This window comes from Phyllobates terribilis, unplaced genomic scaffold, assembly GCF_046119375.1.
Source record: "Phyllobates terribilis strain yellow unplaced genomic scaffold, ASM4611937v1 Scaffold_1__5_contigs__length_1240528914, whole genome shotgun sequence".
In the NCBI taxonomy this organism is placed as follows: domain Eukaryota; kingdom Metazoa; phylum Chordata; class Amphibia; order Anura; family Dendrobatidae; genus Phyllobates; species Phyllobates terribilis.
In genome coordinates, this window is record NW_027362761.1 from 977,193,531 (window position 1) to 977,212,796 (window position 19,266).

Genomic DNA, 19,266 nt, shown 5'->3' on the forward strand with positions numbered 1-19,266 from the left:
TATGCGTTTTTGCACTTTTGTATTGCTTTCAACCGTGACAAATGCATTCACTGGGAAATGTCATTTTAACATTTTACAACCTTATCTGGCCATGTGCTGTGTGACACATGCCTACAGTGCAGAAAACACATGGGAACAGCATGGGGAAGACCCCTGAAGCATCTCTGACACCCAGGTCACTGCCTAAAAGTGTGCCCATCAGAAGTGATCCTTGCCGCATCAGAAGATGCAGACTTGCAACTATCCCCGTGCAAGTCCTGGTCCCAGGGCAGTGTTCAATTGTACCTCCCCCATTCCTTGCAATGCAAGCGCAAATATGCTGCCAACCACCCACCCACCCGCAGGCTGCAATACTATATTGCTAGATTGCACTTGAAATGGGGCCTTTTAGTTTGGAGGAGGCCGAAGTTGGCCACTACCTCATGGCTGCTTCGGCAGCCCCTATTTCTACTATCACCTTCCCACACACTTTTCTTAGCCTGGCCTGCTTTAGGGCAGCATTGGACAAGCCCACCAGAGAACCAGACTCCTCCGGTGGGCCCTGGCTTCTCCATCAGGGGAGTTGAGAGTGCCAAGGTGAGGAGCATGATGATGATGATAGAAGTTAGCATCTGCTTTGTTTTCTTTTAATGCAAGCGTAAGTGTGCAGCCTGCCACCCACCCACCCCCAGGCTGCAATACCATACTGCTAGCTTGCACTTGAAATGGGGCCTTTTAGTTTGGAGGAGGCCGAAGCTGGCCACTACCTCATGGCTGCTTCGGCAGCGAGGTATCCATACTCAGTCCCCAGCCGCCCGGCGGCCGGGTGTCCACGCTCGGTCCCCAGCCACCAGGGGCTGCCGGGTGTCCATAAACGGTCCCCAGCCGCCCCTATTTCTCCTGTCACCTTCCCACACACTTTTCTTAGCCTAGCCTACTTTAAGGCAGCATTAGACGAGCCCACCAGACAACCAGACTCCTCCGGTGGGCCCTGGCTTCTCCATCAGGGGAGTTGAGAGTGCCAAGGTGAGGAGCATGATGATGATGATAGAAGTTAGCATCTGCTTTGTTTTCTTGGAATGCAAGCGCATGTATTTAGTAGTGGCTAGGCCTGAGGTGGTCACCGTTTTGGCGCATATCCTACCTCCTCCGAGGATTGCTGGATGTTTTCCTGCTACTATCCCGGTTCTATGACTCCCGTTAAAACAAAGCTTCAGGTGATAAATGATGGATGAGGTGGTGGCAAAGGAGAAAGAGCAGGAGGAACAGGGACCATTCTCATCAATATCAGGCCAGTCAACCACATATGTCTTGTAGGATATGTTTCTGTAACAAAAGGAGCGGTTCGGCTACACAGTTATAGGGCATACAGTGAGTGCAATGCCTACCAAAAATTTCGAGGCACTCCAATGCCCCTTGGAAATGACATGGAGGTCAGAGGGCCTTAACTAAACCATTTTTTCCATTTATAGCAACTGGGTCTCCTGTACACTGTTGGCCTAAGCAGTGAATGGAAGGCTTTCCAAAAATTATGAGGAACTGCAATGCCCCTTGAAACAGACGTGGATTACAGCGTACTAAAAACCTTCTACCCATTATTGGGGAGTGGGTCTCCCTTAGTTTTCGCCTTTGCATTGAAAAGCAAAAGCTGACTACAATTAGGAGGAAATGCAATGCCCGTTGGAAATGTCGTGGAGGTTAGAGGTAATTAAAAACAACATTTCAATGCCCCTTGGAAGAGCTGTGGAGTTCAGAGTGGTTTAACAAGACTCTTTTAATGCCCCTCGGAAGAGACGTGGAGGTCCCAGTAGCTTAACAAGATGGTTTTAATTCCCCTTGGAAAAGTGGTGGAGGTCACAGTAGCTTAACAAGACGGTTTTAATGCCCCTTACAAGAGTCATGCAGTACAGCATATTAAAAACATTATTCCCATTATTGGGGAGTGGGTCTCCCACAGTCTTTGCTTATGCCTTCCAAGCAAAAGCTGACACAAACAAGGACGGAGGAACTTTCAATAATGGCAACATGGACCACGGTCACCCTGGTGGTATAGTGGTGGTGGAGTCTGAGGATAAGTAGAAGAACATAAAACAGCTGAAATGAGGAAGCATATAGCCATGAGTGGGTGTGAAGCGGTGCATGTGAATACACCTCCCGAAATAAAACAGTGGATTTGACTTTATGATACTCTGCTGTCATTTGGTGGTGATGAGAAGTCTGGCCCAATCCAGCCCTTGTTAATTTTGATAATGGTCAGCTTGTCAGCATTGTCAGTTGCCAGGCGAGTGCGCTTATCAGTTATAATTCCCCCAGCGGCACTAAAAACACGCTCCGATAACACGCTAGCGGCAGGGCAGGCCAGGACCTCCAAGGCGTACAGAGCGAGTTCATTCCAAGTGTCCAGCTTGGATACCCAATAATTAAAAGGCACAGAGGAATCACGGAGGACGCTGGTACTCCTTCACCATCTTTTGAAACTTTCCACTACTTGTGAGAGTACCCCGCGCCTCAGGGTCTGTCCGAAGAGAGGGTCTGAGAAAACTATGCCAGAACGTTGACAGTGTTCCCCTGCCTTTGCTGGATTGGAGTTGCGTCTCTCTCGCATGTACGCCTTGGTTGGGCAACGAACTGTGACCTCTGCCGCTAGCGTGTTCAGATGGGAATTTTTTTAACCGTTCTGCAGCAAGGGCCTTCTGGTACTGCCCCATTTTTGTAGAACTCTCCACCTCAGGAATAAGAGAGTGAAAGTTCTCCTTGTAGGTAGCGGGGGTCTAAAAGTGTCACCAACCAGTAATGACTGTCACCCAATATTTTGACAACGCGAGGGTCACGGTTAAGGCAGCGTAACATAAATTCAGCTATGTGTGCCAGACTGGTAACGGGCAAGACTTCCATGTCCTCACCAAGATGACGACTGACCATGCTCTCCTCCTCCTCCTCCTCCCCCCTGTCCTCAGGCCACCCACGCTGAACCGACGGTATGACAGTTGTACAGGTACTACCATCTACAGCGCATGATACAAGCTCCTGTTCTTCCTCCTCCTCCTCCTCCTCCTCCTCTCCCTCATTGTCCCCCAATGCACGTTGGGATGAGATGAGGCTGGGCGGTGTGTAATCGACTGCTACGGCTTCTTGATCCATCTCATCATACTTTGGCTGCAATGCCTCCTCTTTAATTCTCTGCAGAGAGCGTTGCAAAAGACAGACAAGTGGAATGCTGACGCTAATGATGGCATCATCGTTACTCACCATCTTGGTGTACTCCTCAAAGTTTGTCAAGATGGTACATATGTCAGACATCCAGGTCCACTCCTGAGGTCTTATGTGTGGAGTCTGACCTGAATATCGACGGCCTTGTTGCAGCTGGTACTCCACAACTGCTCTCTTCTGCTCACAAATCCTATGCAACATGTGGAGGATAGAGTTCCAATGTGTGGGGACATCACACAACAGTCGGTGTGACGGAAGCTGCAAATGCTGCTGCAACACAGCAAGGGCGGCGGAAGCTGTAGCTGACTTGCGAAAATGAGCTGACAGGCGGCGTACTTTGACGAGCAGATCTGGCAACTCGGGGTACAATTTAAGAAACCGCTGAACCACGAGGTTAAGCACATGAGCCAGGCATGGTACGTGTGTGATCTCACCTCGCTTGTCACACAAGACCATGCTTGGATGTAGGTTCAGTGGTCTCAGCCACAGATCTGCCTGCTCTTTCACAGCTGTCCACAACTCACAAGCAGTGTGAGGTTTCTCACCTAAGCTTATGAGTTTCAGCACAGCCTGTTGCCGCTTGGCGGAGGCAGTACTGCAGTGCTTCCCGCTTGTAACTGATGTGGTGATATCTGAGATGGAGGCTGAACATGAGGAGGAGGAGGAGGAAGATGCGCAGGAGTTGTACACTGTGGGGGCAACTCTGACTGACATAGGGCCCGCAATCCTCGGTGTGGGGAGGATGTGTTCCGTCCCAAGGTCCGACTGGGTCTCGGCTTCCACTACGTTTACCCAGTGTGCCGTCAGGGAGATGTACCGTCCCTGGCCACAAGCACTTGTCCACGTGTCCGTTGTCAGGTGGACTCTCCCAGTAACTGCGTTGTTGAGGGAGTGGCAGGGGTTTGGGCACACCGGGCAAAATAGTGTCGGCTGGGGACCGAGTTCCGAGGGATGGCCACCGCCATAAGGTTGCGGAAGGATTCCGTCTCCACCAGCCTAAAAGGCAGCATTTCCAATGCAAGCAGTCGTGAAATGTGCGAATTTAAGACTGTGGCCTGTGGGGTGTTAGCTGCGAATTTCCGCTTTTGTTCAAAGCTCTAGGATATGGACAATTGAACGCTGCGGTGGGACGTAGACGTGGACGTTGATGCTGTTTCTTGAGAAACTGCCATAACAAGTGAAGACTGAGAGGAGGGGGCATCTTTGCATGCAGTATGGACAGGGGATTGCCTTGCACACACAACAGGGGGTTCTATTGCACGCACAACAGCGGAAGAAGCAGTGGTGACACCCGCTGACACTGGTCATGGACCCTGGGGTTCGCCCCACAAAGTCGGGTGCTTTGCTGCCATGTGCCTGATCATGCTGGTGGTGGTCAGGCTGGTAGTTTTGTCACCCCTGCTGATGCTGGCATGGCAGGTGGTACAAATGGCCTTTTTGGGGTTATCAGCAGAGTCTTTAAAAAAATTCCAGACTCTGGAAGACCTACAGGTTGTACTGGCAACGTCCCTCGTGTTGGTGTTACGGGGAACTGTTGCCTGCCTTCTGTGTGCGGACACCACATTGCTTCTTCCTGCCTGTTGGGGTACTCTGCCTCCCTCACCCTGTGTGCTGCTGGCCTCGCTCTGCAAGTCCTCCTGCCACGTTGGGTCAGTTACTAGATCATCCACCACTTCCTCCTCTTCCACTTGCGCACCACGATCCTCCTCATCACTTCCTGGCAATTGTGTCTCGTCATCGTCCACGTCTTGTGAAAAATTGCCAGCGTCGACTTCCTGTGGCCGTGGCTGTTCAAATATTTGGGCATCGCTACATTGGACCTCCTCTTCCACCACTTTAAGCGGAGCAGGCGAGGGGCACAAATCTGTTAATGGACCAGAGAACAGCTCTTCAGAGTGTCCAAGTGTGGGATCAGCTGCTGTCTGACGACACTCGGCATGGTGGGAGGAAGGAGCATGCGGTCGAGACTCACGGCTACTAAGATTTGACTGTGTGGAAGACAGTCCGGAGGTGGTGGTGCCCAGGTAACTGGAAGTATTATCTGCTATCTAATTAATAACCTGTTCACACTGATCAGTTCGCAATACTGGTGTTGTTCTGTGCTTCCCTAGTAATTTGGTCAAGAAGTGGGAGTGAGAAGATGTGGCTGTTGGTTGTGGAACATTTTCACCTTGGCCACGTCCCCATCCTCTGCACGCACCATCACCAGAACGTCCAGTTCCACGTCCCTTGCCACGCGCTTTGCCCATTGTAAAGGAAATAAAATAGCTTACACTCGCACTATCAATGGAAAAAGGGTAATAAAAAGTAGATTAGAACCATGGAAGAGGAAAACCACAGTTCTATTTCTCTGGCCTACACCCAACTCTTTTAAACAATCTGAACAATCAGGGAGAAACTATTACTGTTTTTCTTTACGGAAAAAATGACAAAAGCTGGATAATAGAGATTTTTTACCGGCAAAACCACAGTTATAATTTACTGGTGTATACCAGACTTTTTTAAATATATATATTTGCGGCTGAACAGTGAGCGACACGCTCAAACTGTTTTTTTTTAGATACAAATGGCCCAAGAGTGGATAATACAGAGGTTTGAACCGTGGAACTGCAAAACTGTGTAAGGGCTATTTGACCAAGAAGGAGAGTGATGGGGGGCTACGCCAGATGACCTGGCCTCCACAGTCACCAGACCTGAACCCAATCAAGATTGTTTGGGGTGAGCTGGACCGCAGAGTGAAGGCAAAAGGGCCAACAAGTGCTAAGCATGTCTGGGAACTCCTTCAAGATTGTTGGAAGACCATTTCCGGTGACTACCTCTTGAAGCTCATCAAGAGAATGCCAAGAGTGTGCAAAGCAGTCATCAAAGCAAAAGGTGGCTACTTTGAAGAACCTAGAATATAAGACATATTTTCAGTTGTTTCACACTTTTTTGTTAAGTATATAATTCCACATGTGTTAATTCATAGTTTTGATGCCTTCAGTGTGAATGTACAATTTTCATAGTCATAAAAATACAGAAAAATCTTTAAATGAGAAGGTGTGTCCAAACTTTTGGTCTGTACTGTATATTTGCGGCTGAACAGTGAGAGACACACTCAAACTGTTTTTTTTTAGATACAAATGGCCCAAAAGTGGATAATACAGAGGTTTGAACCGTGGAACTGCAAAACCACACTTCTGTTTCTCAGGCCTACACCAGACTATTTTCAACAGATATATTTGTGTCTGAAAAATCAGGGAGACACTATTAGTTTTTTTTTTACGGCAAAAAATGCCAAAAGCAGGATAATAGAGATTTTTTACCGTGGAACAGCAAAACCACAGTTATAATTTACTGGTGTATACCAGACTTTTTTAAATATATATATTTGCGGCTGAACAATGAGCGACACACTCAAACTGTTTTTTTTTAGATACAAATGGGCCAAAAGTGGATAATACAGAGGTTTGAAAAGTGGAACTGCAAAACCACACTTCTGTTTGTCTGGCCTACACCAGACTATTTTCAACAGATATATTTGTGTCTGAACTGTCACAGACACACTTTTTTTTTGGGGGGGGGGGGGACACCAAAAGGTTAATAAGACGGGTATTTGTACAGTGTGAAGGAGGAAAAAAAAAAAGAGGATTTAGATGAAAAAAAAAGGATTTTTCCTGGCCCCCAAGACCTGGAGCTAAGTCCAGCAATTTCAGCAACAGGAGCACACAGGACTGTAATGCAGCGTTTGCTGGTATAACCACTGCGTCTCCCATACAGCCTGCCTGCCTGCCTGCCCGCCTGATATCTGGGATGGATATTAGTCCTGAGAAGTACTGTTTGTTTGATCTGGCAGCCTTTACAGACCCTACACTAACTATTTTGCAGTATATATCTCTCCCTAAATCAGCAGCGCTGTCCCTACACTGTCTGATCCCAGCCGTCTGTGTCCAAGATGGCGGCGCCCGGTTTTAAATACTCGAGGTGACGCTGTGCAGCCAGCCAATCAATGTAATGCCCACAACCAACATGGCTACGGCATTACAGTGACTGGCTGGCAATCCCTGCATGTTCATTGGCTCTGTAAAGAGCGCCAAACATGCAGGGCGGAGACCTGAGCTCCCGCCCGAGTAACCTGGAAATGCTCGGTGCTCGCCGAACATCCCAAGTAGCGTGATGCTCGGGCGAGTACCGAGCAGTGTCGAGCATGTTCGCTCAACACTACTTAAAACATTCTCTCTCATTATTCTGGCATTTGGCAAATATTAACAATTATGGTAATCCTAATTGACCTAAAATGGCAAAAGTTTATTCTGATTTCATGTCAGATATTGAGAAAAACATGCATATGTGTCTTTTTAGATAGTGTATGTAAACTTCTGGTTTCAACTGTATAGATATGTGTATATATACAGCATGTATTTGGGGGCACTGTATATATTTTATTTCTATATGTGTTCAGTGGGGTACTCCTTTAGAGTATATATATATATATATATATATATATATATATATATATATACTGTATATATATATATATATATATATATATATATATATATATATATATATATATATATATATATTTATATATACTGAAGGGACATGGTGTGTATTTTTTATATACCAGGGGGCACGGATATTCAGGGGGCACTGTGCATAATTTTTTTAATATATTCTTTAAGCACTGTGTGTATTTTTATATAAACGATACAGGAGGTATATCATAAGTCTTAAGATATTAAAGGTGCCAAGTGTATGTATTTTGGTCACTTGTACAAAAATTATCTATAGGAGTACTCTGGGGTAATTTTTTTTCATCAGGGGTGCCCCAAAGTTGAAAAGTTTTGGAAATACTGGACTAGATAATCACTTGTGGGCCAAACATTCATGATTCCAGAGAATCCCCAGCACTGTGCGACATTTGTGTGTGAGGACTGCCATCTACTGTTCAAATGAGACCCTGAGGGACTGACTGGAAGAGGGAGAGTTTCAGGAAGGACAAGTACCGGGTCAGATGACCTTGAGGACGCAGTTTCCTGGTATAAAAAGTCACTGAAAACCAAAACGGGAGTGAATTTGGCACCAAGAGAAGAGACTGTCAGGACGTGTGTTGATGAAGACACTGAGGCCGGAGTGTCACACCGTGACAAGAAGTGTGAACCAGCAGATTTGGAAGCAGAACTCAGGCGGCGCCAGTCAAGCTTCGGAACCCAGATGCCACCAGTCAAGGCCCAAAGACCAGACCTGCGCCAGGCAAGCTCCGGAACCCATGCTACGCCAGTCTAGGCCCTGAGACCAGACCTGCGCCTGTTGAGATCCGGTGCCCAGACTACACCAGTCAAGAGTCGAGGCCCAGCCCTCATCCCACCGGATACAGGAGACATCTGCCATCTTTCAAGCAGCAAAGATCCGTGAGGAAACTCCGTTTAGGGGTGGACTCCTGCGGTGGTGAATGAGAGATGCAAGTGAGTCTGTCATGAGGACTTACAACCAAGTGGGAAGAACCGGAGACCCTTGTTAGGGGCCTGTGATAAGGAAGAAGCAGTTCAGTGATTCTCATAGTACTGAGATCATTATCCCTGTTAGAAAGTTATAAGAATATATCACAAGAGAGACTGTTGCAATAGTTAGAGTGAACCTGAGGATTCATTGTATATTTCACGCTGTAATTACTCTGCTTTGTATTATTCACCATTACTATAGTTACCACAATTTCCTGCCACCATAGAGTATTAAACGGTTTAATTGTTTACTTCCACCTTGTCCCTCACTGCGTGTTGCATCCGGTCACCTGCTTACACATGCAAGTCAAAGAGTGTGTGGAAATCATCGGACTGCATTCGGCTGACATCTGAGTGCAGTCCTATTTCTGTGCACTGACACAATGGAGAAGATGGTGAAATTTTGTTCTCCATCTTCTCCTCAGTGTGCTCTGATTCTCTCATACGAGATCATCGGATTACACTATGCTGACACTCTGGTCAAAGTTTGATCAGAGTGTCATTTGCATAATCGACCCGATTCTCTCAGATGAGAGAATCTACGGCCATCCTCACCTGTTTTAGAGCTTTCAAGCGCTGCTCTAAAGCTGGTCAGATCGCTGAATCTGGTGTCCTGCCTTACCCCGAAGCTATAGTAGTAATGCTGCCTCTGTTTGGAGAATAGGAGAGTGCACAGTTCTGGCCAGTGACGCATTCATGCTGCCAGCCTGTACGGTTGATCTTCAGGAGCCCACCTCCCCCTATCAAGTGGGAGGCAATGGAGCAGTGCCCTCCTGAGAATAATGGGAATATGTCAGTAAGATTAGCCCTAGGCAAGCATAGGTGCTGTAGGCTAGAGCTGTGATAAACCTTACAAAGAATGCTTATAAATATTGGGGCCAGTACCGGAGGGAGAAGCGAAGACGAGCCAGGGACTGCAACTGCACTTATATGCCCATCAGTGCACTTGCAAAGCTAATTTCTATGAATTTATATATGAATTTCACAGCAAGGGAGCATCAAATGCAGACAAAAAGTATACCTGGAAAGGTTTTACACATCTCAACCCTGCAGATTCTCAGATTCCCTTTAAAAAATTATTAACATTTATTACAATTATACAGAAGCTGGTTTTACAAGTCTTAATGCTCGTTCACATGACCATATTCTCAGTCTGAGTGCAGTCTGTGAAAAAACGGACAGAACATGGACCAATGTTATTCAATGAGGCAGTGCAGATGGGTGATTTTTTTCACTGCGTGTGAAACAAATAGCAGCATTCACTAGTTTCTTGCATAACTCAGATTACACTTGCCCATTCAAGTCTATGGGTGAAAAAAAAATCATATGCCATATGGAGCCATAGTATGGCATCTGATTTTTACGGATACATTACTATTTTGTAACATAGGAAACTGTAAATGGTTTTGTGAATGATTAATAGCTGCTGCTATAAAAAAAACGAGTTGTATATGGACGGCACACGGATGACAAGTGAGAAATAAAACGTCCCACTCTTCTGGATGAAACTGTAAACGATTTTTATACTCTCATGTGAACCTACCCTTAATCTCATAAATCTAATTTTACAGATACCTCTGGAACTTGACACCGGAGGATTCCTGAATACAACTAAACCTATTATACTCAACCTTGTGTCTAGAGAAGCCTCGTAGACTGAAAGTTAGATGCCGAAGACCGCTGTGGATGGGACACAGATATCTGTACTAAATGGAGAACGAATGAGTTGACTGGAATACACTATAATCAGAAAATGTGCAAAAAGGCGAGGAGCATGCCTGTAAATCTTGCAAATACAAAAGAAAATTGATGAATAGATGCCTGTAACATTCTGTAACAAATCTTTCTCCTACAGCCTTGTCTTCTTCATTGACACATATCAGACCCAGTCTGCAACGTCTGGGCTATGTATGTATGGTACTAAAGAGAATGTGTTTCATTACTGCTGTCCAGAAGATCATGTTTTCTAATTACAGCATGTATAGTTAGTAGCAGAACTTGTGTAAAGCTTCTTGCAGCCACTTACTGGTCAATATGAAATTGTAGAACTGCTTCTTACCTAGCTACATATCACTAACTGGCTCTGATTCCTATAAGGGAAATAAATATTATTGATCTTTTGTAAAATTATTTAACCCCTTTAACTCTTCAACCCTGAGCCTGTTTTCACCTTCCTGATCAGGCCAAATTTTACAATTCTGACCAGTGTCACTTTATGTGGTAACAACTCTGGAACGCTTCAACTTATCCCAGTGATTCTGAGATTTTTTTCTCACGACATGTTACTACTTCATGTTAGTGGTAAATTTAGGCCGATATTTTTTGCATTAATTTGTGAAAAAATTGGAAATTTGGGCAAAATTTTGAAAATTTCGCAATTTTAAAACTTTTAATTTTCATGCACTTAAACCAGATAGTTATATCACACAATATAGTTAATAAATAATATTTGCCACATGTCTATTTTACATAAGAATTATTTGTGAAACATAATTTTTTTTGTTTCAGGAAGTTAGAAGTGTTAGAAGCAATTTCTCAATTTTCCAACAAAATTTACAAAACCAATTTTTGTACTTGGCCACATCACATTTGAAGTGACTTTGAGAGGCCTATATGACAGAAAATAACCAAAAATGACCCCATTCTAAAAAACTGCACCCGTCAAAGTGCTCAAAACCACATTCAAGAAGTTTATTAACCCTTCAGGTGCTTCACAGGAATTAAAGCAACGTGGAAGTAAAAAAATACAAATTTTGCTTTTTCCCAAAAAAATTTAGCTTTTTCCCAAAATTTTTCATTTTCACAAGGGTAACAGGAGAAAATAGACTGCACAATTTGTTGTGGAATTTCTCCTGAGTACAATGATACTCCATATGTGTTGGAAAACTACTGTTTGGGCGCACGGCAGGGCTCGGAAAGGATGGAGTATTATTTGACTTTTGGAGCGCAAAATTGACTGGAATAGGTAACGGACACCATGTCGCATTTGCCGAGCCTCTGATGTGCCTAAACAGTGGAAACCTCCCAAAAGTGACCACATTTTGGAAACTACAGACCTCAAATAACTTATCTAGAGGTGTGGTGAGCACCTTGAACCCACAAGTGCCTCACAGAATTTTATAACATTGAGCCGTGAAAATGAAAAAAATACACTTTTCCCATAAAAATGTTGGTTTTGCCCCAAATTTTTCATTTTCACAAGGGTAACATGACAAAATGAACTGTTCAATTTGTTGTGCAATTTTTCCTGAGTACACCAATACCCCATATGTGGTAGAAAACTACTGTTTGGGCAAACAAGTCAAGGCTCGCATGGGAAGGAGCGCCAATCTCTGACATCGGAATTTAATGAGCACTGGCAGGGGGGTGCGTCATTCCATATGATGTGATCGCGGGGCACCAATAGGTTGCCATAACAGCTGGGAGTCTGCTGAAAACCTCTGTGTTTGTCATGACGGTTCTCATGTGAAAGCCAACGTTTAGCTGGTGTTCATAGGAGACCATGATTTCACTACACATAGCAGTGCTGATGTATTGCTATGTATGGTACAAGCGATCAGAACTTCAAGTACCCTAAAGGAACTAACAAGTACAGGAAAAAGTGTATTAAAAAATACAAATGTTGAAATCTCCCTCTTTTGCCCCATTAAAAATAAAATCAAAACACAAAAAATACACATATTTGGCATTGCTACGTTCGTAAAAAACTGATCTATCAAAATATAAAAGAAATTAATCCTATTGGTAAACTGTGTAACAAGAAAAGTAATCAAAACACTAGAATTACCTTTTTTGTGCAACATTGATCTACTATTTTTATTATGTAATTGGATGTTACTGTCTGTCCATTGGTATACATATATTTATTTTTTATCTTTAAAATTCCATAATGGCTGATACTTTAGTGTTGTCCATTTCTGGTGGTCATTACTCTATTATATTGTAGAATATATTCATTTGGGAGTTCTCCATTCCCTGGAGGGATTATGGTCTCTGTACACACCCATAGTTTCGGTGTTATGTAATTTCAGTCAGATGCAATAAGAGAAGTTAAAAACATCAAATCTACCCTAAAATTATATTAGATAAAATGTCCACTCAGGGCACAAAAAATAAGCCCACACAGTGCCATATCCAGAAAAATGTAACCCTTGCGGGTCTCTGGAAATAGCGACACATGCAAAGGTTTTTTTTTTCTACAAATTTCTGAATTTGTTTTCACCACTTAAATAAAAAAAAAACCCTAAACATGTTTTGGTATCTGCATAATCATACTGACCTGGGGAATCATACTGCCAGGTCAGTTTTACCATATAGTGAACATGGTAAATACAAAAAATAATTGTGGAATGGCACTTTTGTGCTATTTTAACACACTTGGAATTTTTTTCCCGCTTTCCAGTGCATCAACCTCCCCCCCACCACCACCACCACTCCCAACGTAATAAAAAACCTTTGGGGGGCATTTAAGGGCTCTCTCACATCTGCGTGTAAAATCAGAGAGTGTAATGTCCTATTTTATGTGAAAAAGTAATGTGTAATTTGATAAAAAAAATCGCATTGCACTCGCAGCAATGTTATTCAATGAGTCAGTGCTGATCTGCAAGTTTTTCCTCAGCTGTAATTGAGCTGAGGAAAAAAATCACAGCATGCTGCGAGTGGCCACGTATATCGGATGAGAGTCGCCAATGCAAGTCAATCTATGCGAGAGAAAAAACAAAAAGCACACGGACCATGCGTGTGCCATCTGATTTCCTTTGAGGCGCACATATCTCAAAGGAAATACAAAATTTCATCAGCCAAGTACGGTAAATCCACAGCCAGAACCCTCAGAATAGATATAAAGGACAAATAGATGTCCTGTAGATATATGATTTCACAAGCCCCTTAGATATAATATGCTTGCACTCTTTTATGTGGCACTAAAAGGTGTTTAGCCTTGTTTAACCTAATAAATGGTTTTAAAAAATGACGTGGAGATTCTCCCTATTTTTGATAACCAGCAAAGGTAAAGCATACAGCTGTGAGATGATATTATCAGGCTGGGACGGTCCATGGTTATTGGGCTCTTCCCAGCCTAAAAATCACAGCCCGCCACAGCCCCAGAAGTGGCGCATCACATTAGATACGCCAATTCTGTCACTTTGCATGACTCTTCACGATTGTCCCGATGCATTGGCAATCGGGGTAATGGTATTTGGATTTTATGTCAGCTGTGATTTTTCAAAAATCACAGTTGGAATCAAGCCCTGGTTTTAGTAATGGGGAGGTGCCTATAAAAAAATACACATACAGAAGAATTAATTTTATTAGAAAAAACACTCCTTGACACTTTCCCTGGTTCACCAAGTTATTTTAAAAAAAAGCCACTCAGGTCTACCGAGACCGACTTAGTCCACAGAACAGCAGTGACATCAGTAACTATACCGCTCATCAGAGTTACCAGGTCTCACAGAGGACAGCGTGACTCGGGCTGGTATTTTTAGACTTGGAAGGGCCCAATAACCTTCCCAGCCTGATAATATATCAGATTTAACAGAAAGCCTGCCAATAAACATGTCTGACTGAATGTAATGCAGTGCTTGTTTGTGAAAAAATATACAGAGCGACAAAACACTAAACACCTTATGTAAAGGTGCACAGAAACTGAGTCTGATAGGAGCAGACAGAGTTTCTCAGTAAGAGACATTAATCCCTTCATTGCCTTGGCAAGCTGTAAGAGGAGGAGCAACAGAAGAGGACAGGACTGACTGGCTGAGCAAGCTGGAGAAGAGGGGGGAGGAGACAATACTAGAGGACATGAGGGTTGTCAGTTATTACTGAGAAGAGACAGCAGTGAACCAGAAGGCGAGCACAGTGCACAGACTGATAGTTCTGCTGCTCCATGTGAGAGGACAGTGCGCTTTGGAGATGCACTGCAACCACAGACCAGCCAGGGTACCCGGGAATGCCCACTTCCTCCTGGCTTTACATCAAGGAGAAGAACTCTGCCTTGCATCCTTAAGCAACTGAATCCTGAAGCCCCAGGCTGGAAACCTGTGTGATTGCAGAACTGCCACATCAAAGAGTAGCTAGCTGGGACTTGTGGTTCCACTGCGGAGAAATATATAATAGTTACTTATAAGAGAGCATTGCTGGGGCTTGTGGTTCAACACAGTAGGCGTTATAATAGGGCCAGCTGTGGAGAGGATCTTTTTCCTATGGCATGCACCAACGGACTCTGCAAGCCCATCACCCACAGCAACCAGGGGCCAACATTGAACTTTGTTGTTTCCATTGCTGCAGCCATTTATATTTTAAGCAGCATTAGTTAGGAGTGTGCTTGTTGCGATTTAAAGGGAAAGTGTTATCCCTAACATTCAGGTTAACTGCAAATTCCAATATTGTATTTGTATTTGTAGATTGTGTAATACTATTTGTTTTATTGTTACTTGCTATTCCCCTCACACTATTTACCATTTATCCACTTTATAAATAAACCTGTTAATTGTTCCAACCTCATCTTTTGTGTGTGTATGCGTAGTGTGGACAGGGGTTTCCTGAGTCGACCCCTGGCAGAAGAGGAAGACCCTCTTACATCCCATTACAGCTCCCAGCAAGATTCGGGTGGAGGCACTGCGCCATATTGAAGTGAGAACTACCAGACACCCTGCCCACAGAGGTGGCTTAAAGGAATGTTACACCCAAATTAAACACACACAATAAACTTGCAGAATAACAATAATAAAATGCTAGAACAAATACAGTCGCTCTTGCACAAATGAAAATAGAATATATGCAAAAATTGCAAAAATGTGAAAAAATAAATAGATAAATGCAGCATACTACCAGCACAACCAAGGGATCATTAGTTGGATCAAAAGATAAAGATGTGGAGGCAACCTGTGTAAAAATCAAAGAGGCAGATAGGGGTACAGACACCATGCATATCGTCACTAAATGTGTGGCTTCATCATAAGCGCACGTCATCACACCACGCTGGGACTCTGATGTTCTGTACAAGCATCGGCGCTATGACAGAGTAGTGCATTGCCTTGCTGATGTAGTTGTCGGGATCCAGGATTAGGTGAGTATATGATTTTTTTAATTAAAACTTCTGGTGTGTTGTGGGGGCATCATAAATAATGGAGGACCCTAATACATGGCATGGGGGATCCTGACACCGTGCAGAGAGGCCATCATACAATTTAGGAACTAATACATGGGGCATTATACAGCTTGGGGACTAATGCAAGGACCATTATACAGCTTGGGGACAAAAGCAGAGGCCATTATACAGCTTGGAGACTAATGCAAGTGCCATCATACAGCTTGAGGACTAATGGAGGGGCCATTATACAGCTTGGGGACTAATGTGTGGGGCCACTATACAATTTGGGGACTAATGTGGGGGCCATTATACAGCTTGGGTACTAATGCAAGGGTCATTATACAGTTGGGGTCTAATGTGGGGCCATTATACAGTTTGGGGACTAATGTGGGAGCCACTATATAGCTTAGGGACTAATGCAGGGGTCATTATACAGCATCGAGATTCTATACTTGGTTTGAACAGTCCTTCTGTATTTATAGAGTCCTTTAACCCCTTTTACGACCTATGACATATAGGTATGTCATAGGTCGCCTGCCCCTTTTTCATCAGCTGACATGTGCCCCTAACAGCCGCAGGTGGAATCATGATCCACCCGTGGCTGTTAATATGTTAAATGCCGCTGTCAATCTCTGACAGTGGCATTTAACATGATCTGCATGAGACCCCTGTGGTTGTCATTGCCGAAGTTTATTTACAAACTATGGATTTTTGTTTCACCACACAAATAAAAAAGAACCCATACATGTTTGGTATGAACTATCATAATGGCAGGTCAGTTTTAGCATTTAGTGAACATGGCAAAAAAAAAAAAAAAAAACAATTGTGGAGTTGCACTTTTTTTTGCAATTTCTCCGCACTTGGATTTTTTTTCCTGTTTTCCAGTACACTATATGGTAAATTCAATGGTTTGTTCAAAAGTACAACTCGTCCCGCAAAAAATAAACCCTCACATGGCCATATTGATGGGAAAATAAAAAAGTTATGGCTCTGAGAAGGGGAGCAAAAAATGAAAACGCAAAAACATTGCTGATTTGGTTAATGATGGAGAACCAGAGCTCAATAAAACGGTTTATGCTGTAAACATAGGGCTATTACTTTGCATCAATAGAGAATAGAAGTCTATCTAGGCAGTGTCAGACTGAAGGACATTGGGCCCACCAGAGGATTTGATTCTGAGGGCCCACCTTTCTCTCCCACTCAAGAGCCCCATAGTAGCTGCAAGATTTGCACTATGAACTCTCCTGAAGGAGAAGCCAGGGCCCACCAGAGGATTCTCAAGTCCTCTGGTGGGCCAGTCCCACCCTGTATCTAAGGGTATGAGGTTTTGGAGCAGAAACAGAAACTCTCCGTATTCTATGCACAAATTGGAGTGTCCGCTCCAAAAACATACCCTTAGAATTTAATCTGAACAATTAAAGGGAATGTATCAGCAGTTTCTTGAAATGTAATCTGACAGCAGCACGAGGTAGGGACAGAGACCTTGATTCCAGCAATGTGTCACTGAGTTTACTGGGCGCAGCAGCTATGATAGAATCACAATTTTCTCTGCAGCAGATATAGAAGAGCTCAGATGTTGTGTCCTGTGTAACCCCATCAACACCACTGATTAGCAGCTTTCTGTGTATATTGTAGAGTGGCAGAAAGCAGTTAATCAGTGCTGGGAGCGTTGTTGGACCAGGAGACACAAGTCAGTTGTCTTCTAGTGATAATTAGCGGCGGAACCGATGGAAGTTGGAGGTGCCAGCTTTCAGATTGTTGAGAGGAGACATTGGAATGATCTTGGACTCTGCTACTACTGTGGTTGCACCGGGCATCTTCTCAAGGACTGCTCAATATGCCTTCAAGCATTCAGGTTGTCAGGAAAACACCTAAGCCTGGGTGATTGTCAAGAAGGTCACCCAGACTTCCAGGTACCTTTTTACTCCTCAGATAAAGAATGTGGAACTACTTTTCCAGAACCAGTCAGTATCAGCAGTAGCTTTCATTGATTTTGAGTCTGTTGCCAACTTCATCAATTCAGAACTGGTCCTGAGATTAGGATTAGGCCACGGCCCCACTATCAGTATTTGGCCACTGCCCCATTATCAGTATTTGGTCAGTATTCGGTCAGTATTTTTTCTCAGGAGTGGGTGATAAATGCAGAATTGGTGCACTTGTTTCTATTATACCTTTTCTCTGATTGTTCCTCACCTGGTTTTGGCTCCCACTCCTGAGAAAAAATACTGACTGAATACTCACCTGATAGTGGGGCTGTGGCCTTAAAGGGTGAACACTTCACTGTCAGTTCACCTCCTGTTTGATTTGGATAATTTGGTTGCTGGGTTGATTTTGGGGTTTTCATGGCTTATTTTGCATTTTATTGCATGAAATAAGTATTTGATCACATACTAGCCTGCAAGATTTCTGGCTCTCACAGACCTATTAATTTTTCTTTAAGAAGCCTTCCTCCTCCAGGATTGTGTCCACAGTTCAGGACCCGATCCTTTGTCTACCCTTATTCACACACTGAGGTCAACTTTGACACATGGTAAGGTTTTTAATGGGTACACCTTGCCGTGGTGTTAAAGCTTTCATGCTATTTTTGATCAAAAACAGTGATACTAAGAACACTACTTTATTTAAATATAATTTTCCTTTTTATTTATTTATTTATTTACAGCAGGGTTTATGTTTATTTTGCTTCTTGTAGTTTTTTTTCTGATTTATGGCTATTGTGAACATGCGTTTATGTGCTGTATGTACAGTACAGACCAAAAGTTTGGACACACCTTCTCATTTAAAGATTTTTCTGTATTTTCTATGAAAATTGTACATTCACACTGAAGGCATCAAAACTATGAATTAACACATGTGGAATTATATACTTTAACAAAAAAGTGTGAAACAACTGAAAATATGTCTTATATTCTAGGCTCTTCAAAGTAGCCACCTTTTGCTTTGATGACTGCTTTGCGCACTCTTGGCATTCTCTTGATGAGCTTCAAGAGGTAGTCACCGGAAATGGTCTTCCAACAATCTTGAAGGAGTTTCCAGAGATGCTTAGCACTTGTTGGTCCTTTTGCCTTCACTCTGCGGTCCAGCTCACCCCAAACCATCTCGAATGGGTTCAGGTCTTGTGACTGTGGAGGCCGGGTCATCTGGCATAGCACCCCATCACTCTCCCTCTTGGTCAAATAGCTCCTAAACAGCCTGGAGGTGTGTTTGGGGTCATTGTCCTGTTGAAAAATACATGATGGTCCAACTAAACGCAAACCGGATGGAATAGCATGCCGCTGCAAGATGCTGTGGTAGCCATGCTGGTTCAGTATGCCTTCAATTTTGAATAAATCCCCAACAGTGTCAACAGCAAAGCACCCCCACACCATCACACCTCCTCCTCCATGCTTCACGGTGGGAACCAGGCATGTAGAGTCCATCCGTTCACCTTTTCTGCGTCGCACAAAGACACGGTGGTTGGAACCAAAGATTTCAAATTTGGACTCATCAGACCAAAGCACAGAT

The 19,266-nt window shown here is 43.7% G+C and overlaps 1 protein-coding gene across 2 annotated transcripts in view; it reads left to right on the forward strand.

The window, feature by feature from the left end:
- LOC141156732 (cytochrome P450 3A8-like) overlaps positions 1-15,173 on the forward strand; it is a 469,992-nt gene extending 454,819 nt beyond the window's left edge. For both annotated transcript variants that reach the window (XM_073643055.1, XM_073643064.1), the window contains exon 14: positions 10,244-15,173. In XM_073643055.1, coding sequence (XP_073499156.1) covers positions 10,244-10,327 — 84 coding nt within the window. In that variant the 3' untranslated portion in view covers positions 10,328-15,173. The remainder of the gene's footprint in view (positions 1-10,243) is intronic.
- The last annotated feature ends 4,093 nt before the right edge of the window (positions 15,174-19,266 follow it).